At 52.7% G+C, this 25,635-nt stretch overlaps 1 protein-coding gene across 2 annotated transcripts; it reads right to left on the reverse strand.

Moving 5' to 3' along the window:
• Positions 1–345: 345 nt before the first annotated feature.
• Meltf (melanotransferrin) lies at positions 346–22,934 on the reverse strand. Of its 2 annotated transcripts, none has more exons than XM_040750947.1 (16): positions 22,784–22,934; positions 21,641–21,795; positions 19,898–19,997; positions 19,326–19,508; positions 18,325–18,481; positions 17,092–17,159; positions 11,946–12,133; positions 11,245–11,425; positions 10,734–10,885; positions 8,437–8,533; positions 7,356–7,550; positions 6,384–6,513; positions 6,198–6,265; positions 4,316–4,503; positions 2,531–2,729; positions 346–2,031 (listed from the first exon to the last, which is right to left on the reverse strand). In XM_040750947.1, the coding sequence occupies exons 1-16, from the start codon at positions 22,830–22,832 to the stop codon at positions 1,952–1,954; spliced, it is 2,190 nt and encodes a 729-aa protein (XP_040606881.1). In that variant the 5' UTR covers positions 22,833–22,934; the 3' UTR covers positions 346–1,951. The 2 variants fall into 2 exon arrangements, with proteins under 2 accessions (XP_040606881.1, XP_040606880.1); XM_040750946.1 differs by having other exon boundaries at positions 6,357–6,513.
• Between the last annotated feature and the right edge of the window lie 2,701 nt (positions 22,935–25,635).

Here is a 25,635-nt window from a genome sequence, read left to right on the forward strand (position 1 = left end):
AGAGCAAGCCTGCCAAAGATAGGATGTGGGCAGCTTATTCTGGTGACCCAGGGCAGGGCCAGCGGGGCTGTTCTCATCCTCCTCTGCATCCAGGCCCCAGAGATGCGGACACCCAAGAGGCTGAGGGGGTGGAGGCTGCTGGCATGAGCCAGGGATGGGGAACGGCTGAGGCCAGAGAACTGGTCCAGACGGAGAAGCGAACGGAGGCCGCAATGGCTGGAGCGCAGAGTGGTCCCTGACTCTGGCTTCCAGTCAGCAGGGCTCTAAATGAAACGTGCCATCCTGGAGGAGGCAGGTAGACTTTTGAGCAACCAAGAAAACAAGTTGAGTCAGTGGCAGACAGTCTCCATCACAATCCAGGGTTGTTTGGCTTTATTTAAAAAGGAGACAATCAATGTCTTTCTTTAGCACTCACATGGAGTGTCCCCTGGCAATCGGACGTCATTTACACAGCAGCTTTGAAAGTCACACCCAAAAGACACACAGCACACACATCACACTTTGGGAAGCACGATCAATGGCTCGCCCACATAGAATACATTTCTCGTGTGAAAGTCTCCTTTGAGAAAAATATCAATCCCCAGGTCAGAGAGGAATGGGTGGCTGTGTCCTGGGAGGAGGGGCTTTGTCTCCAAATGGTGACCCAGATTCCTCAGGAAGGTGTGGCTCTGGCTGGGACACTGCTGGGCCTCCTCCACTGCTGAGAGAAGTAAAGGATCTGTCCTGTCGCCCACGGGTGGGGGCGAGCCACTGGGAACCTGGCCTGTCACCAGCGCCCCGCGGTCCCCCCACACAGACCCGTACACAGATAGCTGCAGGCCTACGCTGCTTCCAGAGTGCTGACAAGAGCTGCTCCCTCCCGTTTCTTCTCTTTAGGATTTTTAAAGGAACAAAATTTGGAGTAAGAGCTGGGGTTTTTGAAAAACTTTTTCTGGCTCTTGAGAGAACAATGACAAACTGGTGTGGAGAGAGGGTCGTCCCTAGGCTTTCTGTTGACTCTCACAGAGTGCAGGAATCAGGGGGTCCTTCTGCACCAGGGTTAGCCAGGCAAGACAGGGCTCACCTCAACCCCGGTGTCTCAGGCATCACAGGGCCTGATTCTGGGCTAGCTCATGCACCTTCAGACACGGTATAGAAATGTTCCCACACAGGCAAGATGTGTGCGTGCATGCGTGCGCGTGTGCATGTGCGTGTGTGCGTGCGTGCGTGCGTGCGTGCGCGTGTGTGTGTGTGTGTGTGTGTGTGTGTGTGTGTGTGTATGTGTTGATGGGGGACGAGTACACCGTGAGGCGGGGTAGGGGGAGGCGGAGGATTATGTTGAGACCGACCCCACAGGAGGGAGCAGAGGATTCTAGGCAGCAGTCTCACTATGCAGTGAGGTCCAGGCAGGGTAGGAAGTCCCCACCCTGAATCGAGCTCCTCACCCTCTGACATTCTTACTGGGGCACTTCCTTCACCTGAGGGTTTCTGCAGGACTGCATTCTCACAGTCCATCTCTGGCCTTTCTCCCACCCCAGTCTGGTAGATCTGCAGTGCAGAAGGCTGGGCTCCTTGGTGTCACAGAAGACAAGGACCTCCCCAGGCGGCTGGCGCAGATGCTGGTGCGGGAAGCTGTTCCACGGTTGCCACAGCAACCGACCTCTTTTCCCCAGCCAGCCAAGAGGCTCCAGGTGGGAGGCACAGGTTCGCTGCAGGCGCCGCCAGTGTGGGAGGCATGACTGGGCTGCTCGCCAGTCGCCTCAGGTACCAAGGGCTCGGGCAGGTGGGAACACTTGGCCTTAACAATCGTCCTGATTCCAGAAACTTCTCGCACATCCGAGGGCTGTGTGTGAAAGTCCTCACCTGGCCTCTTGCATCCCGCGCTCTCCTGCAGGGTTAGCCGATTTCCAGGTTTCTTGGGTTGGACTCCGCAGCCTACCCTGCTCAGGTCGCCCGCCTGCAGCAGCCACATTCAGAGAACGTGCGGGAGGAGGCCTGCTGTCAGGCCCAGCACGAGCAGGGTCAGCAGGGGGACTCGGTGCGCCGCGGCCACTGGGGGTGGGGGAGGGGTGACAGGAAGTTAAGACTAGAAGCGCCCGGCCTGTGGGCGGCCGGTTTGGTGCTCACACACAGGCAGTGGGCGCTATTTCTGTGTGCTCCCCTAGATCCAGTCTCTCTTCCTCCCCATGACAATCTTTCCTTTCCCTGGTTTCTTTACATATGCATTCCCTTCCAAATTATGCGGCATGCATATTTATGCTGTTACCTCAGATCCACCAAGAACTATCATTTTCAGCATTTATGTTCATGATCCCCATCTATTTGGGTGACAGGCAAGAGCTCCTGACTCAGTTATCTGCAAGCCTCCCTGTTTGGACTTGCCCGGGACACTTTACCTTGATAGCAGATGAAATGGGAACCTCTTTCTCTGCCTCATCGAGACCTGGGATACCCTTCAGCTTTCTCAAACTTTTGATTCCAAACTCCCGGGGTGTCTGGGAGCTTTGAAGGGGGCATCACAAGTGTGGGCATAAGTGGCCTGCTCCCCTACCTGCGCCCGAGCACTGCTGAGAGAGCATCCCCTCCAGGGCGACCACGTAGTCAGGCCCCAGCCATTCCAGGTATGTGGTTTTCTTCCCAACAGGTACTGCCCGCACTGTAGCATCTTTGAAAAGCAGGTCTTGGCTGTGGTATTTGGAGGAGTCAAACATTTGGAACCCATTCTGGTTGTGGTCATCTCCAAACAGGTCCTGAAAACACCAAAGGCAACTGTTATGTGTGACCTTATGGAAAATCACATGGGTCCCTAAGAGCAAGCATTTCAGGGCACTGAATCTTTCTGTTGAAACCACCTATTTTAACCACTGACGAGCCTGGGCCATAAAGGGAGTCTGGGAGAAGATTTGCATAGAGGCACCATCCAAAGACAGCCAGAAATGTCACACCAGTTCTTGAATGCAGAACTGAAGTGTGAGATGTATAGCAAGAAGGATCCAGAAGAGAGAGGGTGCAGATGTGACGTGCTCAACATTTCTCAATCTTTTTGGCAGTGTTTGCTCGTCAATCCTTTCCAATGAGCTGAGGCAATCCCACAGATAGGGGCTTCTGCTCTGTCACCAGGACTAAGAAAACAGTGAAGGAGCTGATGATGTCATCACTAAACCCCATCAGGGTCCCGGGGTGATCCTGAGACCTGCGTCCCTGACAGGGATCCTTGGAGTGAATGTACTTTGGACAGCCCCAGTGAGCTGGAGAAAGATCAGACACAATGCCAAGAGCTGTAAATACAGCCAGGCATGGTGGCCTATGCTTACAATCCTAGGACTCAGGAAGCTGAGGCAGGAGGATTGAGGGTTTGAGGCCAGCTCGGCATACAGATAACAGTGTGAACAAAGGACATCTAGAGAATTTGCTTGACGTGTGTCCGCTGTTAATCATCAAGGGGAAAGCAGAAAGCAGCCACGACCATCAGTCTTAGAGGAGAGGACTTGTAGACCCTCTAGAAGTTAGTCGCTATCAGAAAAACAACCATCCACACAGTATTCTTCCCCACCTCAGAAAACACGAGGACCAGGTAGAGGAGCCATAGGCTCGAGGGAGTTGCTCTTGGAACAGAATATATACAATTCTAAATATAGGGACAGACCAGTGGCTCTGCTAGTCTGTGGTTCTGGTGGGTGAAAGGAGGGAGAATTTTGCCTTGTAAATGGAACTAGGAGACCTAGTCTGGTGTGGGGACCTGAGAGCCACTGGAGAAAGTGACTTTTAGAGGAGGGTGAAGTTTAGGAGGAGGGAGCTGCAGCCATCAAATCAGAGGCAATGAGGTCCTAGAAAGAGACCCTTGGATTCAGCAACATTGGTCACCATGTCCTTGACAAGAGCAGTTCTTAGGACTTCGCAGTGTTTGTCTGGAGTAGTGTTACCCCTGAGAAAGATCAGGAGAGGAACTGATGGCTCTAGGAGGTAGCTTTGGAGGAGTTTTGCTCTCAAAGGGAGGGCACTCCCAGCAGATGTGAGCCTGTGGGTTTGGAGTACCAGCACCACACAACAGTAGCAGCAGTAACCTGGAGGGGTTGTAATTATCAGAGATGTGAGGCCGGGATGACAGTTTGCTGTGTGTAGATGGGGAGACAGCATGCTCGTCTGTTGGTGAGAATGATCCAGTTGAGAAGGAAAATGTATGATTCGGGAGACAAAGATTATTGCTGGGGAGTGTCCCTCAGTTTCTTGTGAGGGTAAGCAGAAATCAGCTGGTGAGGCGGGGGTGGGGGGGTGGGGGGGTGGGTAGCTCACCACTGCCACCCACCCTCCCTGAGGTCACTCTAGTTTGGCTCACCTGGGCCTTGTCCAGAAGTCCATACACAGGGAAGATGTTGGTGTCTGGATGCACCATGACAGCTTGGGGTGGCATCTGTGCCAGGTTGCAGGCTTGGAACTGACTTACTTCAGCCCGTGCCCCATTGGGGCATAGTAGCTCATAGTCTTGCAACCTGAGCTGAGCGGCCCAGGGCTCAGGATTGTGGCCTGAGAGACAGCATGGGGTGGGAAGAAGTGGGAGAGAGATCCATGAGACCCTTTACCAGGGGGGAGGTGGTGATTCCTGGACTGCTTCCCAGACGCTGTGCTCTGCTCTGTCACAGGAGTGACAGCCCAGCTGGGTGAATGATGAGGAGGAGCACTCAATGTGACAGGCGTGGGTCACAGCCTCTGCCTATAACATGGACAGGGTGGGGATTATCACCCTCACTTTTTGACAAAACCAAGGCTGCTATTATTATTATTATTATTATTATTATTATTATTATTATTATTATTTTGGGGGACAGGGTCTTGCAATATAGCCTAAACTGACCTCAAACTATGATCCTTCTGCCTCAGCCTGCACAGTGCCAGGATTACGTGCATGTGCTACAATGCTAAGTCTAGATATCTTCATGACTTCCCCTTCCAAGCAAGAAGTCCTCTGTGGGTTATGCCCTGGAGCCTGGGCATGGGTGACCTTGAGACCTAAGATCTCAGACTGCAGGGTAGTCTGAAACCTCCCATGGGTATAAAACAGTTCCAAGGGACACAGTCTGTGAATAATCTCACTCTGCAAACCTTGGGGAGAGCTGGGAATCTGCATTTCCAACTAGCACTTGTGATGCTGAAGCCAGCGGCTATGCTCAGAGCTTCCCGAGAGGCTGGTACCCTGGGAAGTGGTGTCCTCTTGTTTTCAGGTGCTCACTTAGCATCCGCCCTCCTCCCTTCCAGAAGGAATACCAGGTGGGCTCCACACAGAGATAAGAAAAGCCATGGCCATCAAATCTCTCCAACACACTGCCAGGCTTGGGGGACAAGCCAGAGCTGTCAGCTTATGCAGGGAGTCCAGCTCCCTTCCCTGGAAGGTGGGGCCTGTGGTTCTTGGTGGGAGTCAGGCATGGAAGCAGGGTGTGACAACAGGAAGGGCTCTCTCCAGCTCGATTGGGGCCGAGTCCTGTGACCTCGGTGGCCTCTGGGGACTGAGGGTGGGATCTGAATTTTGAAATACTGATGTTTTTCCTACGTGTCTTATTTGCCTTCTGGGCCATGGCTGAGCCCCTTGGGTTGTGTCTCTGTGAAGACAGTGGAAGGATGAAGATGACTCAGCCTGGTTTTTGGAATGTCAAAGCCCGAGGCACAGCAGGGTAGGCAAAAAGTGAAAGCATTAAGTGCTGTGGGCTCCGACCCCAGCCATTAACACAATGGATGAGTGATGGGAGTTGAGAGGTACTGGCCTCAGGCAGGATCTCAGATGCAGCTTTTGGGGTCCTGGGGCTGAGAGTCTGACTCTTCTGCCCCAGTGAAGCCTGGGAAGGTGACTCCAGGAAACTCAGCTGTTTGTGTGGTGAACTTGGCTGGGCACTGCCTTGGTGCCACTTGAGTGGACTTCCCTACACAGGGCACTGACCTGCTTATGACAGTGACAAGAGGAGAGGTCTTGCAACCCCACCACAGGCTTCATCACCCCATAAATACCTGCAGTGGGTTGAGATGCAGTTACCGCATAGCAGTGGGATATGAACTTGAATTCTGGACCAAAGGAAGGCATCCTAACATCTGTTCTTACACTGGGGTCTCTGGGTGCTGCTCAGCCTCCAAACCCAGCAACACCCTGTGCCCGGACTGTTCTGGACCAGGCACGGCGGGCCCTCCCTCCCTCCCACCGTCGCTGCTCCATCCCAAGCCCCCTCATGTACCATTTGTATTCTCAAAGACAGTTGTGTGCTTGACGAAGGCAACATCCCCTGCATTCTCCGCAAGGCACCTGTCACACAGGAGAGCAGGGCAGACATCAGAAGGACAGTCCTGTCAGGAGCCAGGCCAGAAGACCCTGCCCCACGGCGGCCACCAAGTACCTGAAGGCCCCTCTATATCCGTAGTACCTCTCCTGGCTGCTGCCCACACACTTGTTGTGGCCCTTCTCATCTCCCACGCAGAGCGCGCACAGCGAGGAAGGGTAGTTCCTAGGGTTGTTTACAGGCACACAGCTGCCATTGAAGAACTCACTCACCGCTGGGGCAGAATGGAAAGGATGTGATGAGGACCTCAGCAGAGAGACAGCCAGGGAGGAGAAGGCAGCCCTTCCCCCATCCCACTGGACTCTGCCTGAACTTCCTCAGGGATGGGAGGTCACTATCTCACTATCTTTCATTTTTAATTTATTTTTTTCAAGATTTGTTTGTTATGGGTACAGCGTTCTGTCTATAGGTGAGCCACTATGTGGGTGTTGGGAACTGAACCCAGGACCTCTGGAAGAATAGTCAGTGCTTCTAACCCTCTGAGCCATCTCTCCAGCCCCCTCATAATCTATTCTCCCTTCTAGAGCAACTGCCTTCTGTCAGGAGAGGGAACTGTCAATCCTAGTGCCCCCTGTGCTTTGAAGTAAGAAAACGTTATTTCTCTGGGTTACCACCAGGAGAGACGTGTGTCCAGTCACTCAAGCAGCTCACTGGCTCTGGACGTGAGAATATGGGGAGAGCCTTGCACAAGACACATGGTGGGCAGTTAGCAAGGGTTTCTTGTTCTGTCTCCATCTTAGCTTTTAGATATTTAGGCACAGAAGTGCATGCCCTGCCACTTTCTAACAAGGTCCCCAAACGCTAGGAGCTGCTAGGAGTGGGGACAACCCAAGCCCATTCTCATTTCCATACCCCTGTGTTAGTCAGTGTAAATTCTACTCGAGATTGAGTGTGTGGAACACCTAGACACACCATGAAGCTGTGTGTGTGTGGGGGGGGCATCGCATCTCCCAGGACCAAGTCAAGAACAAGACCAGGTTCCCGACCCTCAGAGCTGACCATCTCCCCATCAGATCCCACAGAGCTTTGGGATCTGTGTCCCTTGGAGGGAGGTACCTGTGAGGACATCACAGTCCTTGGGCCGGATGAAGCCCCGCTGGATGAGGGAGCCTATGGGCACATCCCAGCCTGCGGGGCTGCCCAAGCCTGGGTGGCAGGAGCGCTTGCTTCGTAGCTCATCCAAGGTGAAGGAGTAGGAGCGGTCCCGTCGTACCACAGCCACCACAAAGTAGGAATTGCTTCTGTCCTCCTCTGCAGGGAGATGACATCTTGAAGAGGTCCCTTATCAGAGCTGTGATCCATGCCTCAACTGTCCCCTCCTGTTTCTCTGTCTCATCTTGGTGGCCCTTAGGGAACAGCTGGTGTCTTCACTCTTCCCCTGGCTGAAGCATCCCAGGGACCCTGCCATGGTCTGCCTCATACCCAGGGGCATTTTCCTCACTTTTTGGGAGAAAAGCAGGCTCAGCTGAGGCCTGCAGACACTTTCACTAAACCTAGAGATTTCTCACAGCCAAGTGGAAGGGACCAAATGTCCCAAGGTCAGTTCTTTTTTTTTTTTTTTTTTTTTTTGGTTTTACGAGACAGGGTTTCTCTGTATTGTTTTGGAGGCTATCGGTCCAGCCCTGCCTCAAACTCACAGAGATCCGCCTGCCTCTGCCTCCCGAGTGCTGGGATTAAAGGCATGCGCCACCACTGCCCGGCCCCAAGGTCAGTTCTTAAGAGGACAAAGGACAAAGTCAAGCCCAAACCACTGAGAAGGTTATGACTAAATAGGCAGAGGGCTCCATGTAATGTCAGGGAGAGGCCAAGGACACACCTCTGCAAACTTTGATCTATACAGATGGACTGGGTTGGCTGCTAAGAATGGCTTTTATAGTTGTTAATGGGGAATTTGAAAATCAGAAGACTACAACAGACACTGGCTGGGCTCTTGACCCTGCCAGGAAAGTTCTCAGACAGCTTAGAGGAGTGCATTGGTAACTGAGGCCTGGGGTAGGAGGGGCTTGCTCCACGTTAGAAGGCTGGTAGAAGGTCCAGAGATGAGGCACGAGAGGAAGCTGGAGGTTCTCAAAATGGTTTAGGGAAAAGGTCTAGAGTTATAAAAGAATGAGTGACCAGGCAGGGGAGAATCACTCACCGGCATACAGCTCCCCAGCCGCCGGGACCAGGCCGTACACCTTCCCTGCTGTGTAAATGTCCTCGCCTTTCAGGGTCACAGCATCAATATGCCCAGCCTGCAGGAACAGAGAGCCCTACTGTGATTCCGGAGGGCAGGAATCCCTGGGAATAGCAGGGCTTCTCCCCTCTTGGGGAGCTCTGACTCTCTTCCTTTGGGAGTCACCCTGGTTGGGAGAATCCCCTCCTGTTCCTGCCCCATCCCTCCCTGCACTCGTGAAGATGCCAGGCCCAGAGGTTGCCGGGTGGCTGAAGGGAAAGAGCAGCCAACACAGGCAGGGGCACCCCAGCTCCTGGCAACAGCAGTTTTTCAGAACATGGCTGCCGAGATTCTCTCGCTTCCCTGCTTTGCCTCCACTAGGCACGCTTGCCCTACGGCTTGGTCCCCAGGGACTTCAATCTCCCAGAGGCACAGGGTCTCTTAGCACTCTGCACTGGGTGGCACACCGCATGGATAAATGCACCCGCCATGGTGAACGGCCATGAGGTTAGAAGACGGTGAACCTAGGCCTCAGGAGGATTTCCCTTGCAGGTTAGGGGCATCCGAGAGGTTAGAAGACGGTGAACCTAGGCCTCAGGAGGATTTCCCCTGCAGGTTAGGGGCATCCGAGAAGGCAGCAGGCAGCTCTTCTCTCCAGCCACCGACTCCCCTCCCCACCTGCCCATTCTGAAGCCTTCTGACCCTAGCCTAGGTTGTAGCTAGGATCCTAAAAGGTGTTGTGTGGCAATAAAGCCACAGGAATATGATAAACTCCAAGAGAAGCGCCAGGCTGGAGAAAGGGGTCCGGCACCCTATGCGGGTGCCATACACTATGTAGACCTCGGGCGTGAGGAGGTTAACCGTGGGGCAGCAGACATTTGCCCTCCTGGGTGTAACTCTAAGGGACTTCTCTCCACTCAGAGTTCCTCACACCAAGCAAGACACAGCCTGAACCCGTAGCCCAGGGCCCAGTCACTGTGGAATTCAGGAAAGGGAAGTGAACGCCACACTGGACACCATCTCCAGAGCCTGGGAAGCAGGAGCTGAGGCTCACTGGTGCTCTTGCTGGGCTTCTGAGGAGGCCCAGCCTCTGCTCATCTCTCCACAGGCCTGGGTGCCCCTTCTCTGCCATGCTCCTCTGAAGACTGAGGGAAGGAGTCTCCAGCCGAGAGGCAGCTGACCCTGCCCTTCCCATCTCTTTGTGGCATTTGGAAAGAGCTACCTGGACAAAGGCCAGTCTGCCAGGCACCAGGAAATAGAAACCCTCTCCTCCCAGCCTCCCTCTGCTTTAAAGTCCAACCCAGGAAGCCAGGAGGGCAGACTAGATGGGCCCTGGGTTTTCACTGTGGATCAGTGGGTACCAATACAATGCATGGATCATAGAAAGTGCTTAGGGAAGAAACTAAAGCCAAACAATGAAAAGAAATGCTGCTGGGGGGGTGGTGCATGCCTTTAAGCCCAGCACTTGGGAGGCAGAGGCAGGCAGATCATTGTGAGTTCAAGGCCAGCCTGGTCTACAGAGCAAGTTCCAGGACAGCCAGAGCTGTTACACAGACAAACCCTGTCTTAAAACAAAACAAAAACAAAAACAAAACAAAACAAAAAAAGAAAGGCCAAGAATTCTTTCTACTCCCTTATATGCAGGATGCATAGTTTTCATACATTCCTATTAGAAATCTTTTGTGCACTAATTCCCAGACACAATGAAATCCATTTCTGAGTGTGGGCCACCTCAGAAACATCTAGCAAAGGACAATGTCCCACTCTCACCATGTACAGGATGTAAGGACTCAGGCATTACGCTGGCCTGCTCCTGTCACCTGGCAGAACGCACTCAGGCAGCACCCTGGTCAGTCCATGTGCAAAGGACCCTTTAAAAGACAGACCTCCGCCCATGCACGCTCTTTCCGCTCTCTCTGCTCTGTTTCCCTCTCTCTGCTGCTGTTCCCCTGGGACAGACAGGACTTTTCCTGCCTCCCTCTTCTCTTCTTTCCTCCTCCCTCCCCTTTCTAATAAACTCACGCTCCACTCGGTCACCCTCACCTGCATGGAATCCTCCAGGGTTCCCCGCGAGCTTTTCCTAGCAGGGGAAACCGAGGTTCGGAAGGGAGAGACTTTCTTAGCCCAAAGGTCTGTTCACAACCAACTGCGCTCTGGCCTCCTCCCTCTGACCTTGTCGCAGGATCTCTGTGCCCCTGCCCCCTTGGGCCACTGTGCATCGGGGTGGGAGATAAGGACCGTGCCCTGTGCTATAGCTGCCTCCTCCCTGGCCACTGCACCTGGATCTGTTCCATGCAGTGCTCTGCGGACTCAGCCGACACACACTGGATCTCTGGCTGGAGTCTCTGCCGGCTGAAGGCCACAGCCATATCTCCGCACTTCTGGATCTCGGGTATGGACAGCACGCACCAGCGCAGGTAGCGGGGCAGTCCTGTGTAGGATACACATGGGGGTTGAGACATTCAGCAGGAGGCCTTTCAAGTCAGAGCTCAGGGAATTTCTGGGTCTCTCTTACTAGCCATGTGGCCAGGATGTGATTTAACCACTTCCTGGTAGGGAAAGCTGTGAGATGCTTGAGGCAGACTGGCTGCAGCGTATTGAACTCAGTCTGGCTTGCTATTGCCTTGGCTGCAGGTGGGAGATCTATAGGGATGGGGGCTGTGGGAAGGGAGCCCACTTAGAGACTACTGCAGTAATCCGGGCAAGAGATAACACCTGAGTCCTGAGGGTGACGAGAGAGGAGCAGGATGAGAGTTGACAGAACTCAATAGTTCTGAAACGAGGACTCACGGTTGGGGTCACAGAGCAGACCCTTCATGGCTTGCAGGTATTCCTGGCCCAGCCACGCTTCATAGCTCTGCGTGGTGATGGGCACGAGCTCCAACGTGGAATCTTTGAATAGCAAGTTCTTCTGGCCGTAGGCCTCGGAACTGAACATCTGGAAGCTGCTGGCCTCGTGGCTGAACAGAATCTGCGTGTCAACGAGAGAAGCGGTGGTGGGGGGATTGCCGGCTACACCCCTTCTGCCCAAGTTCAGTCACCTGAAGCTCCTCCCCGCAACCTCAGGCCAGGTGTCCACTCTGCCAGTTCCCTGCGTGCCCCCATCCAACCCCACCATTTGGACACGGGGCTCGTGGCCCAGATCTAGACGGCTATGAGCACAAGACTGGGCGGTGACCGACATAGCAGGGTCTCCAACGCTGTTCACCGGGTGAGCAATGGCACACTTGCCATCTTCTTTTCCCATAGCTGTGGCTTTGATCTTCAGATGCAAGTGTAGGCAGGGCTTCCACTGAGGGGTGCCATGATCCGGCTGTCCTCCAGCCCTGCCAGCTTGCGGAGTGCTCCCCGTTTTATACGGAACTAACTGCTGGCCCCATTAGGCCTGTCTCAGGAGAATCCTTGCAGACCTTAGCCCAGAGCTCCCTCCGCCCCCACCCTAAGGGCCCGGTGCTGCCTGGGAGCTTTCAGGGCACAGCATTGCTCCTCACCTGGCCTTCATTGAGCAGCTGGAATATGAGGTCCCCAGGCATGTCATCCCTGACGACCACGGCATGCGCAGGCACCCTGGCCAGGTGGCACCGTCTCCACTCAGTAACGTCGGCCCTGCTGCCATCCCTGCACAGTAGCTGGAAGTCCTGTGACATCAGCGCCTTGCCCCAGGATGGCAGGGTTTTCCCTGGAAGGTGGGAACTGGGGAGTCAGCTCCTGTGCTCACAGAGGGTGGGGGCAGTGCGGTATGGGAGGGGGCCTGGAGGAGGCTGGGCGTCTTGCTGGTGGGAATCTTCAGCCACACACATGGCCTTGGATGTATACTGTCTACCTGTCACAACTTCTGTTAGATAACGACAAGAGGAGTAAGAACCTAGAGCTGCTTAGGGTGACAGAGCTAACTGTGGCAAGTAGGCAGGGGTGGGGACGGGACAGGGGCAGAAGACACAGTGAGTCACCTGACAGACTCTCCTCAGAGCTGTGGCCTCGAGGGATAAGGGTAATCCTCCAAGCTTTTCCCAATGGGCCAAATGTTACTCTTTTGGTTGCTTTTTCCCTTATGGTCTTTTTCTAATTTACCTTCTATTTCTCTTTTCTGAGTCCTTGAACATAACTAAGCACACAGTTAATTTTGCATACTATTTTTCCCTTATGGTCTTTTTCTAATTTACCTTCTATTTCTCTTTTCTGAGTCCTTGAACATAACTAAGTACACAGTTAATTTTGCATACTATTTTTCCCTTATGGTCTTTTTCTAATTTACCTTCTATTTCTCTTTTCTAAGTCCTTGAACATAACTAAGCACACAGTTAATTTTGCATACTATTTTTCAGATATCTATATTTCCACATTATTTTCATAAAGTCCATGTTTCTTTTGCAGATTTTTAAAATAGTTTTGTTTACATCTTTTGTGTCCATGTGAGTGTGTCTAGTAGCCCGTGGAGGCCTAAAGAGGGCATCAGATCTCCTGGAGTTAGTGCTTGTGAGCAGACAGATGTCCATGCTGGGACCTGAACTCAGGTCCTCTGGAAGAGCAGCCAGCACTCAACTGCTCAGCCATCTGTTTCCAGTTTCATACATTTCTTAGCAGAAAAACAGTATTTATCTGAGATTGGCAACAATACCAAATAGGAGTATTATAAAAAGTCATATTAAGGACTAGAACCAAACTACAGTGGGTTCTATCTAGTGATCCTCCTATGATCACTAAACCAGTGGTTCTCAACCTTCCGAACACTGTGACCCTTTAGTACAGATCCTCATGTTATGGTGACTCCCCTCAGCCATAAAATTACTTTCATTTCCACTTCATAGCTGTAACTTTGTTACTGTTATCAATCGTAATGTAAATATCTGATATATTCGATGGTCTTGAGTGACCCCTGTGACAGGACCATTCCACCCCTGAAGGGGTTGCAACCCAGGAGAACCGCTGCTCTAAGTTCAAACAAGGGGACTCTACTAGGAAATGGGAAGGCAAAGGCAACCTGTGTGGTCATTAAAACTCACACAGCTAGCAAAAGGCAACGCCGCAGGCACACCCAGCAAGGCCATTTCCACTCACCACACAGGCACTTAGAGCAACCGCAGTACCACACGGGCCACATCTCTCCCCATTGCTCTCCACTTCAAGCTGAACGCCTTTCAGCATCATTTGTCTAAGAGCCAAGCACACATTTAGGCCTCCAGTCACCATCCTTACCTCTCAGCTTTTAGGGATGAAGTCCCATTGCTTCATTGCTCTAGACAATGTTGATTCAGCTGTTTTTGCTCTTAACATTCTACAGAAAGATCTTTCTTTCTTTCTGGTGTGTGTGTGTGTGTGCGTGTGTAGAAAGGATCTCCCTATATATCCCTGACTGTCCTGAAATTTGTTATTTAGACCAGGCTGGCCTTGAACTCACAGAGATCCAACCTGTTTCTCCTTTGCTAGTGCTGGGATTAAAGATGTGGACCACTATACCTGGCTCATGAAGATGTTTCTTAACTACTTATTTAGAAACTGCTAGGTTACTGCTCAAACTTAAAAGACAAACAAAACAGCAACAACCACACACACAAACAAAACAACAGTCTGGGGCTGGAGAGGTGGCTCAGCAGTTGAGAGCACTGGCTGCTTTTCCAGAGGACCTAGATTTGATTCCCAGCACCCACATAGGAGCTCACAACTGTAATTCCAGCTCTAGGGGATCTGATGACCTCTTATGGCTTCCTTGGGCACCTAGCATGCAAATAACACATGGACACACATTCAGACCAACACCCATGCATATATAAAACTAAAAAAATTAAATGCTGATTCAAACTTAACACATCCCTATTTTTTTTTTAACTGTCCTTTCAAATTCTCCTTTGCCTAACCCATCCTGGGGACTATATCAAGGATTGTTCATTTTGTAGTATTGTCTTGTCTGGAAGACAGTTCTTGATGCCTTGTCCTTTACGAGATGGCTTGCTGTCCATCATTAAATCTGGTTTATGTCTGCCTTCATGAAGTTTAGAGTACATGATGGATTGATTCACTGACTTAAGGCACAACAGTTAGCATGAAATGACAAGTATTAAAGCCACTCCCAGAAGCTGTAGGTTATTAAATGAAAATCCCAGTGCCAAGGTGGGGCTGCCTCCCTATGAGTTGCTTACTGGGGAGCCCCCATGAGGTGCCCCAAACAATACAGGTTATTGACAGTGCTGTCGGTTGCCCACCAGGAGTAGATGGTAAGACCCTGTTGATGAAGCCAAACGCTTTGGTTGCAGGACATAGAAAAATCAAACTAGCAGTGAGCTGGAAACTTCCTTCCTGCTGGATAGCTTTCATAGTGCCACACAGATACCATGTAGGTCGTTAGGTAGGAGCCGTCATGAACATTGTTAACCACCCATAGCTCCTTACTGACTTGCCAGGAAGATGTGCCTATGAGGGCAATTGTGGTATGACTGCTGGGGGTAACCAACCACTTCCTGCTTGGATTTGAGGCCTGCTCCACAGGAGGAATTCATGTCTCAGTTGTGAACCCAGTCACAAGCCTGTGATCTGGAGGTCAGAGGTCCTGGTGGAGAATGTTCCACTGTTTCGCTAAATGGACATAATATTCCTGCTGAGCTTCTGAAGAGTGCCGCCGCCAGCGTGGCCAGGGAAGCCTCTTGTGCTGTGGGCAGCAGCACTTATAACTGGTCCAAGAGCTGAGAATAAACAACTGCTGAGTGTTCAGTCATAAATGGGAAGGAATCCAAGAGGAAGGGGTGGGTGCTGTGGCGTGCGGCCTTGCTGCCGTTGGTATGGCCGTCGTCCTTTTAAACTCAAAGCAACAGTGACTGTGTGCACAAGACCTTTACCAGATTGGACCCATCAACATTTTGTCATGGAGTGGGAGGGGTTCTCAGCCCCAGTCCCCCTGGCTCTATAAGCAGTTATGATTACTGAGGGAGGAGGAAAGAATCTTTTTTCCAGTGGTGTGGCCACTGTAAAGTTGTCTATGCCCCTGTAGTAACTCCTCATCTATGTCCCTATAAGCAATCCTAGTTAAAACTCACTGCTTAAAAAACTACCAGGAGGTAGTGAATTAATGACAATACAGTTCATGTGACAGGGCTGAAGGATGTGTCATGCATGTCCCATATCGGGGAGGAGCTCACTTACTGCAGGATATCCATTAGACTCTCTGTGTAACTGTCAAGTCACTTTAAAAGGAATGCTGAATGACAGAATACCCATGTACAATGTTGATTGAAAACAATAAGGGAAAATACAAAGTTTGTCTGTCTATCTCTCTCATGTTTATGGGTTTTGCATGCATTTATGTCTGTGTGCCATGTGTGTACCTGGTGTCTTTGGTGGCTAGGAAAGGGCATCAGATCCCTTGGAACTGGAGTTATAGATGGATGTAAGCCAATATGTGGGTGGCTGGGAGGTGCACCCTAGTCCTTTGGAAGAGCAGTGATTTCTACAGCCCCTGGCTGTATATCCTTTATTTTTTGAGACATGGTCTCATTATGTAGCCTTGTTCGGCCTGGAATTTGCCACGTAGACAAGGCTGCTTTTGAGTTATTGAGTGCTGGGATTAAAGGCATGCATCACCATGCCTGGTTTGACATTTTTTAATGCTCAAGTGCTGGATAGTTACTGACTGTTGAACAATGTTTACATAATTAAACATGGCATGTGTCTTAATTTTTCTGTTTTGCTTTGTTTTTTGAGACAGGATTTCTCTGTGTAGCTGTCCTGGAACTCACTCAGAGAGATCCACCTGCTTCTGCCTCTCGAGTGCTGGGATTAAAGGTGTGTGCCACCACTGGTACTTGTTTTGATTTTTAAAAGGAGTCGATTATTTAAAACGGGAAGAGAAGGAGGAGGGGAGAGAAACCGATGGCAGCTGGACATGCACACATGCCCACAATCCCAGCACCTGGGAGACTAACACTGGGGGATTTGTAGCCTAGGCCACACTTATATTTATCTTACTTTTGCCTGGCTCACCTCGGAATCTACACTCAGGAGAGTTCTTTTACACTTTATAAGACCTTGTAAACAACCCTCGAAACCTCCAAATAACAATAACAAAAACAAGAAACACAACCCCAAACATAAGGCTCACACACCCTGGGCCAGGCGAAGGTCAGGAGTGACCATGGGTGGGGGGATGGGTGGGGATGGGGGTGGGGAAGGGATGGGGTGGGGGAGAGTGGGGGCACAGCAAGGGTTTGCTTCCGTCTGCACTTTGATTGTGGTACTTCAACCAACACATCCAGGCAACGCATCTTCAGTAAGACCGTCCTGGAACAGGCCAGTCTCCTCCAGGTCACAGGGGACACCAGGAAGGGACAGGGCAGCCCGCAGTGTCTGGTACAGGGCTGTATACTTAAGTGGTCATGGACAGAACCCATTTCCACACTTAGAGCAGAGCCTTGCCTGCCCCCACCCCTGCTACACCAAGGAATGCCGCTGGTAAGACCCGCACGCAAAGACCCGCACGCCGCGTAACCCGCACGCCGCGGTAAGACCCGCATATCTGTAGATAGGGAGCTAAGGGACGTAGACCCTGTGCTTTGTCCAGAGTCCCCCGGAGAGACTCGGAGCAGCACTGAACCAGAGTGCTTGGTCATCTGGGGCCAGCTTGGGCAGCTGAGCCTGACCCCCACTCACCGTCTGTGTTCTCCAGCACGGTGCTGTGCTTCACAAAGGCCACGTCGCCCGCTCCTTCCGCCAGGCACCTGTGTAGGAAAAGCCATGAGCCTGGGGGGGGGGCGGGCATGACCCCTGCTCAGCCACTCAATGCCACCCATCGTCTACCCTGGAAGTTTGACCAGTGCTGCAGGGGTTGACCCTAGGAGGCCTGTATTTACAGATCCGCAGCTGAGATTGTTGCCTGTGTGGCTTTGCCAAATTGTTTACCCTTCCTAGCTCCATCATAAGGACTCTGAGCTTGAATGGTCTCTTTCTCTCTCTCTTTTCAAGACACAGTTTCTCTGTGTAACCCTGGCTGGCCTCGAACCCATATAGAGTACTGACTGCCTTTGCATCCTGTGTGCTGGGATCAAAGGCGTGCACCAGGCCTGGCTATTAGTGGTTTCTTACAGTGAGTCAGGGTCCTGCAGTGTCTTCCTTGGCCTGCCATCTGAAGCTCAGACACCCAACGAATTCTGAAGATGACCTCCTCTGACCCAGGGGACTGGACTAGGAGGCCTTTCATGTCACATCCAAATGTGGAAAGTGGAAAGGATTCGGCTTCCATCTATTCTCCCAATATGGGCGGCAGGTTGGGATTACTGGGCAAAGGGGCCCTTGGGTCCTCACAGCCAGATAATAAGTAGGTTGGACCGAGGGCAGGGGAGGCACCAGGACACTGAGGCCTCTGAGGGCATGAGGTAGAAGGGGCAGATAGCCAGGGACATGGGGAGGCAGTAAGGACTGTGTCCTCCCTCTGGTAAAAATTGCTCCCTCTGGCCACCATTGAGGCCCCCACCTTAGGTAGGGACACTGAGGACTGATTGCTGCATGGGCTGGGAATTCTCATGCAAGACATGGGGTTAGACATGAGCCCTTAGACTCTCTTGGGTCATGGAAGGCTAAAGTGCCGGTCAGGACCAGCATAGGGCAAGACCCTCCCTGACGGTCAGACATCAGAATGGGGCCAGGGAACAGCCTGAGATGGCTTTTTCCATCCTCTTTGGTCAGTACTCCCTTTTCTAAATACACCAAACATGTTGACTTTGTGAGCAAATCCACCCTGGCACCTTCCGGTTTCGTGTTTGTAAACTAGCCAGGAACAGCTCTGCACAAAGGGCTCCTTGATGCCCCGTAGCCGACACGGTCATTCTCCACATCACACGGTCATTCTCCACACACTGCTCAGCTCTCTTGCTGCCCAGGTCTCACCTGAAGGCCCCACTGTAGTCATAGTATCTCTCTAGGGGGCTCTTGTCACACACGTTGTGCCCAGTGGCGTCACCACGGCAGAGGCGACACAGGGATTCAGAGTAACTGGTTTCTCCTGTCCCAGGGACACAGCTGCCCCCGAAATAGTCACCAACAGCTTCGGGAAGGAGCAAAGAGAGGTCACTGACCCCACCCTGGGAAGTCACACCAGTATCCCACACTGGGCCCTCGGACCTGGGTGGGGCCCTTGCTGTGGCTGGGAAATAAGATGTTTACTGTAAGTGTCTTCACAGGACAACTGAATGCAAACTGGATCCTGTGCTTGCTGGAGTTTTCAAATCAGTGACCAGCAATCTCACCAAAAGAGGGGAAAGTATTGAGGAGATCTGGGTTGTCAAGGGTCTGACCCACTCACTGGTCTGCATATTTTTGTGGATTTTTTTGTCTTTTCTTCATCAGTAGTAAGGCCTCCAGAAGCACCCCCTCACAAATATTTGCCCACATGACTGGGTGGACCGCCCACCCTCAGCCACCCTGAGAGGCTCCGGCTAGGTTCTCCTAGGTTGTCAGTTACACCATGGCTGGGTCCACAAGTCACTTGGGGCCTTGTAGGTGAAGTCAACAGCTTGTTTGGATCCTGAAAAACATAGTTTCTGATCCTGTAGGGCACGGGACACATGTGCAGACTGAGGCCACCCTCATCAGGTTGATGTCTTCCCACAGCTGTGGTTGGGTCCCCCGCCTGGCTGTGTTACGTGGTGCATGGGAATGGGCAGTGCGCTCTGCAGGAGCCGACCAGCCAGAAACTCAAACGGAGGCCACCAGGTGACTGGTGACTGCTGTGGCTGCGGTCTGGGAAGGCTCTCCTGGGGCGTGGCGCTTTGCAGCTTCTGGGGGGTATGGGGTGAGAGTGATCCTTGACACTTGAGCAGACTAAGTCGAGAAAGGAGGGGCTGACTGGGAGGCCGAGGCAGCAAGCTGGGCCAGCCAGAAGTCCTTACCCTTGAGCACATCACAGCCCATCACTGAGAGATGGCCACTCTCCACTAGGTAGCCAATGGGCACGTTCCAGCCCACAGTCCGGTTGATGCCTGTGTGGCAGGACTTGACGCCCTTCAGGGTGTTGATGGTCAGGTTGGAATTCCTCCTGACCACAGCCACAGCATAATAGGAGGTCCCAGCGTCTAGGAAGGGAGGACAGTGGTGACTCCGGGAAGGGCTGTGAGAGGCCGTGTTCAGTGCACAAGCTGCTTCTAAGGGGCACTGAAGTGTGTGTATGCGTGGGCACCTTGGTCATCAGGAGCCTGCACATTGCATTCCACCTGACGCTGCCCCAGGCACTGCCCTTCAGCAAGGGCCCAGTGCACAAAAGTTGGGGTATGCTGTCGGGTCACTTTTGTGCCCCTGGGTCTCCCACCTGAAGGTTTCAAGAGAGAACTAGGAAATTCTCAGAAGGGCTTTCTGCCTGGGCCCCCTGTGGACAGAGCTGGTGACCAGCTTGGGGACTTCAGGGTCACATGGCCCGATTGGCTGGTGTGTGGGATCTTTGCTTTTCCCGCCCAGTGTCCCTTACCTTGGTCATATGCTTCACCGACCACTGGCTTCAGACCATATTCCTTCCCTGCCTCATAAATGGCTCCTCCATCCAAAGTGATGGCATCAGCTTTCTGGTCCTGATGGAAGAGTGAGGGTCAGTCAGGGCAGCTGTGGGCCCACTCAGCCAAAACTCAGTGACACCCACAGGCAGTCCAGAGCCCCTCAAGAAGTATGGGAGGTCTCCGATGCCTTCACCTGACCCCGAGTCTTATCTTGTCCCTGTCCTAAGGGCCCAGGACTTCTCCTTTTAGCAGGCTCAGAACTCAACTTGGCTTTACCACATTTTCTCTTCACAAATAATAGTCACTAATTTTCCAGGGTCATGACAGACACGCATAGAGGAAAACCAGGAGACACAAGATGGAGCCACAAAGCATCTCTTCACTGTGAGGCTCCCTACCAGGCTCTCCCTCCAAGAGAGGTCACACAGGACCAAGGCTAAGAGGAACTGTCACTCATTGCTGCTGGCTTCTGCCACCCCACTGCTTGATTAGTTCTCAGAGGCCTCTTGGGGGCCAGACTGCAATGGAGACCCAGTGCCTGTCCTATGGCGACTACTTTCCTCATCCTATCCTGCCTCTGAGAATGGTCCATGGCAGTTTAATGGGTCTCCCATCACCAAGACCTGCCTTCCCATCTCACACAGTTACTCAGGACCCTAGAATGGGGGCTTCCTCTCTAGGAACCTCATTCTGGAAAGCTCCACGGTGACCACCACCATGGGCCGTGGAGTCACTGTGTTGGCTAGGTTTTCTTTCCCCTTGAACTTGACACAAGCTACAGCTACCTGAGAAGAGAAAACCTCAGTTGAGAAAATGCCTTCATCAGACTGGCATAGGGAGCATTTCCTTCTTCCTCTTCCTCCCTCCCTCCCTCCCTCCCTCCCTCCCTCCCTCCCTCCCTCCCTCCCCTCTCTCTCTTTCTTTCTTTCAAGATGGGGTTTCACTGTGTTGTATAGCCCTGGCTGTCCTAGATCTTACTTTGTAAGCCAAGTTGACCCTGAACTCACAAGAAGCTTGGAAGGAAAAGAGTTTATTTCTTATAGTCCATCAAGAAGGGAAGTCAGGCAGGAGCTCAGGGCAGGACCTGGAGGCAGGAGCTGATGCAGAGGCCATGGAGGTGTGGTGCTCACTGCCTTGCTCTCCATGGCTTGCTCAGGGAGGCCGCTGCCCACACTGCTGGGCCCTTCCATCTCAATTTATCATCAATCAAGAAAATGCTCCAACTGGGCATGGTGGTGCACAACTTTAATCCCAGCACTCACGAGGCAGAGGCTGGTGGATCTCTGTGAGTTCAAGACCAGCCTGGTCTACAAGATCAAGTTCCAGGACAGCCTTCAAAGCCACAGAGAAACCCTGTCTCAGAAAAACCAAAAAAAAAAAAAAAAAAAAAAGAAAACCAAGCTAGGACAGTCACTATAGCTTGCTCTCTCCTGCAAGAGTGATAGTATCCTTGTCCCAATCACAGAAGGAAAATCCTACAAGAGGATTCTCTCCACTTCCTGCTTTCCCCACTGGTGCCTACAGCCCCTGCCCCTCCCACCTGCAAGGAAAAGGTTAGGCTCTTGCTGCTCGGGAAACTCAGCAGATTGCATCGCCCAGCCTTGGCAGAGGGGACAGTGGCCTCTTTCCCAGTGAATGGGGCTGTTGTGTGCTCCTTCTGAGTCAGGTCCCTCTTGCCTGGGCCAGGGTGGGGGACAGGCTGGAGGGAGAGGCGTCACCTTGATGAGCTGGACACAGTGGTCAGCGGAGGTGCCGTCGACGCACAGGAGGAGAGGCTGGATGCCAGCTCCCTGGAAGGCCTTGCCCATGTCTGCGCATTTCTGCTGCTCCGCGTTTGAGACGGTGCACCAGCGCACCTCCGTCAGACCGAGGCCTGCGGGGCAGGAGAGGTGACATAATTTCATCACCTATCCAGCCACGGAGGCTCCACCAGCCTGCATGTCCCCTGCCACACAGCCTTGCACCCCCATGGAGAGGCGGTGAGACACAGGCAGGACAGAGCTGTGCTTGCAGATCGGTGGCTCGGAACCCAGCCAGCTACCGAGCAGTGGGAAATCCCTGCGATGGGGCTCAGGCTGGGAAGAGCAAGCGCTGGGCCCAAGACTCTGTGGCTGACAAATTCCTGGCCTTTGAAAAGAGCTACTGGCCCGGAGTCCCACCTTGGCTCTGCCCTTCCGCTGACAAACTGAACCTCATGACTGAGCGGGTAGCTGCGGGTGCCCTGCCTTCTGCACTGAGGGCAGAGTCAGGTCCCCGTCACAGGAAGGCGCCACACGCACGATATGCACGGGAGGCCAAGGAGTGGTGGGTGGATTCGGGTTCTGTTCCCTTAAAGGTGACATCAGTAGACTTAGGAGCAGGTGAGAAGCCCACCTTCAGTGTCGGAAGTCAATCACACAGAGCAGGCCACACAGGTCCTCCGTGGGCTTCCTTCTGTGTCCCTTGATCTGATCAGGTCAGAGTCCTAGGTGCGCCCCAGTAGGGGCCCAGAGGGGGCTGATGGCTTTGCAGCCGAGATCCTCTAGAGGCCGGCCTGTGCTTCAGGGAAACATCTGGAACTTGCCTTTGGACCGTTTGTCTGGGGGCCAGGTCCTTTCTGCCAAAGGTCGTCACCTGGACATACCGCTCTCCTCACCCTCTTTACCCCTCCTCTGCTTCAGGGCTGCTGCATCCCCTAAGCTCCCTGCTGCCTTCTGCACCAGACAGGCCACCCCGGGAGTTCTTCCCTGACATCTGGTTGGCATTTTTGAGGCCTCCTCCAAATGGCCCTCAATGCTGCATCCTGGTAGGTGTGAGGGGACAGCAGTCACGTTTAGCACAGCACAGCTAGGCCCAACACCCTTCCTCGGGGATACTCTCACCAGTGCGCAGGAACAGGAACAGCAAAAGAGCCACGCTCGGGAGCCTCATGGCAGCTTTGGGTTGGCAGTTGGACTGGCTGGGGTCCAGGCAGATCCGGCCTGGCTTCCTCCTCCTAGGTCGCACTGGCCTTCTTCCACTATTTAAGTGTGGCCCAGGCAGAGGCCACGCCCCTGACACACCCCTCACTGGATACCTGGGCTGATCAGAGTGCCCTTGGCTTTTGCTCTGGCACCCCCTGCTGGCACCGCCTCCGTCCCTGGCTGGTCCAAGGTTGCTGACTGGATACTGCTACTCCCTGGTCCTCTGTCCTCAACAGTCTGCCTTCCAGACCATCCTCTTCTGTGCTAGAGGAACACAATGTCATATCCTACTGGACAGGGGCAAATTCAGACTTGGAAGGAAAAGAAGAGGGACGGTCAGAGTCTGAGCTGGAGGGACGCTGGTCACCAAATTCACCGCCACCTCCCTTTACACGAAATGCACAAAGGGTCTGGAGAATGAGAATGAACCCCTGTAGTACCTTCACGGCTGGGGAGGAGACCCAGGGTCCAGGCAACCGCTTCCGCTTGGGCATGGAGAGGGGGCAAATTTGCCTCTGGCTACCCCCGTAAGTGGCAGAGCTGACCCTAGACCCGGGTGTCCAGGAGAGCGGCCTCGTCAGGGTTAAGAAAGAAGAGCAGAGAGCAGAAGAGGGAGGGAGAAATAGAGGGAGAAGACGAGAAGGGAGAGGAGCAGGGGAGGAAAGGACAGGAAGAGAGGGAGGGAGGGAGAGAGAGAGAGAGAGAGAGAGAGAGAGAGAGAGAGAGAGAGAGAGAGAGAGAGAGAGAGAGAGAGAGAGTAGAGTGAGGCGAGGGAGGGAATGTGGACCTCAGAACAGCTGCATGAAGCCTCCCCAGCCTGTTGGGGCTCTGACCTCTCAGACCCTCTTCTTACCCACTTGGTCCACAGCTGGGCAGACAGGGCCATCAATGTGTGCGCATGCGCATGCGCATGCGAGTGTGCTTCCTGGTGCACAGTGAAGTCTGAGAGCCACTGTTCAGGGCCAGCCAGTGCCCTGGACCTGTTTTTTTTTTTTTGTTTGTTTGTTTGTTTTGTTTTGTTTTTACGAGACAGGGTTTCTCTGTATTGTTTTGGAGGCTGTCGGTCCAGCCCGGCCTCGAACTCACAGAGATCCGCCTGTCTCTGCCTCCCGAGTGCTGGGATTAAAGGCGTGCGCCACCACCGCCCGGCCCCTGGCCCTGTTTTGTTAAGAGGCATGGACAGCAGGCTGTAGAAGGCCTACCTCCTCTTCCGCTCCCTCCCCCGCAAGAAGAGGGCCCTGGAGAGGAATGGAGGCTCAGCCACAGTGACTGCGTTATCAAAGGGGGCATGTTCCTACTCCAGGTGTCACTTGTGGGCCCTGGGCTGCTGAGTCCATCTGCATGTATGCTGGGAGCACCAGCAATTGTGAACAAAACCCTTTGCTTTATTTTTTTTTCTGATCATGTGGATGTGTAGGTCTTTGTGTCGGTCTGACATGCCAGTGCAGAGGCTCAAGGAGGCCTAAGATCACCTTGGAGCTGGAGTTCCAAGAAAGCTGGGACTCAGCACATGCTCTAACCACTAGGCCATCTCCAGCCCTGTGGGGGCATTCTCACAAGTAGTTTTTGCATGAAACTGAAGCTGGGCTTAGGCGAAGCCTGTTAGGTTACATGAAATTACATGTAATTGCTGTTTTTTCTTTCTCCTTCCTTTCTCCCCTTTGTTTTTGTTCTTTCCTTTTTAAAACAGTCTCGCTGGGCGGTGGTGGCGCACGCCTTTAATCCCAGCACTCGGGAGGCAGAGGCAGGCGGATCTCTGTGAGTTCGAGGCCGGGCTGGACCGACAGCCTCCAAAACAATACAGAGAAACCCTGTTTCGTAAAACAAACAAACAAACCACAGTCTCACTCTGTAAGCCAGTCTGGCCTTGAATTTCCAGTTATCCCCCTGCAGTAAATGGAGGCTTCTTGTTCTGCCTGCCCACCAGTTCCTGAGTAACTACTCTAAGGCTTAATATTAATTATAATTGTCTGGTCAATGGCTCAGGCATATTACTGACTAGCTGTCATAATTAAATTAACACATTTCTATTAGTTTGTATTTTACTGCGAGGCTCACCTCTTGCTTCTCTGGCAGCTACCTGATTCTGCCTTTCTTTCTGCATCTTTGTTTGGATTTCCCGCCTGGCTCTATTCTGTCTGGTCGTTGACCAAATCAGCTTTATTGATCGGCCGATAAAAGCAACACATATTCGCAACATACAGAAGGGCATCCCACATCGCCTGTCTCTGCCTCCTGAATGCTAGGATCACAGGTATGGGCCGCCACACTGGGTTTATCCATAGTGCTCCATCTCTGTCATCACTGCACCTTGAACGTGAAGGGTGAAGGGTTTCTCCGCTTATTTCCCTGTTGCTGTGACAAAATCCTGACTGGGGGCAGTGAGATGGCCTAGCATTTGCTGCCTTGAAGTCTGAATCACCAGACCACATGCTAGGATAGAACCAGCTCCCACAAACGTCCGCTGGCCTTGACACATGCATTGTGGCCTGTGCACTAAAAGCTGATAAACATAAATGGGATAAAACATAAAAAACTCTAGTGAAGCAAGCTAGGAGATAAAGGGTCTATCTGTTTCAGCTCACAGTCCAGGGTCGACATCGATTGTTGGAAGCGATCACAGAGGTGGGAACTTGAGACAGCTGCTCACAGGTATCATCAGTGACACATCAAGCAGCAGGGACGAAGTGGCCTCTCCATCATCTCTCAGTTCAGGACGCTGTCCTCTCCATCATCTCTCACAGTTCAGGACACTGTCTTCTCCATCATCT

The sequence above is a fragment of the Mesocricetus auratus genome, unplaced genomic scaffold (genome assembly GCF_017639785.1).
Source record: "Mesocricetus auratus isolate SY011 unplaced genomic scaffold, BCM_Maur_2.0 Super-Scaffold_100008, whole genome shotgun sequence".
Lineage (NCBI taxonomy): Eukaryota > Metazoa > Chordata > Mammalia > Rodentia > Cricetidae > Mesocricetus > Mesocricetus auratus.

What these genes read in the sequence shown, in the direction of transcription:
- Meltf (XM_040750946.1), bottom strand. Translation starts at nt 22,832, where the DNA reads ATGAGGCTCCCGAGCGTGGCTCTTTTGCTGTTCCTGTTCCTGCGCACT. An exon ending in GACTACAGTGGGGCCTTCAG is followed by an intron (nt 17,160 to 18,324) that starts GTGAGACCTGGG and finishes TTTCCTACACAG; the next exon opens with GTGCCTGGCGGAAGGAGCGG. An exon ending in GGACTGTGATGTCCTCACAG is followed by an intron (nt 6,514 to 7,355) that starts GTACCTCCCTCC and finishes ATTCTGCCCCAG; the next exon opens with CGGTGAGTGAGTTCTTCAAT.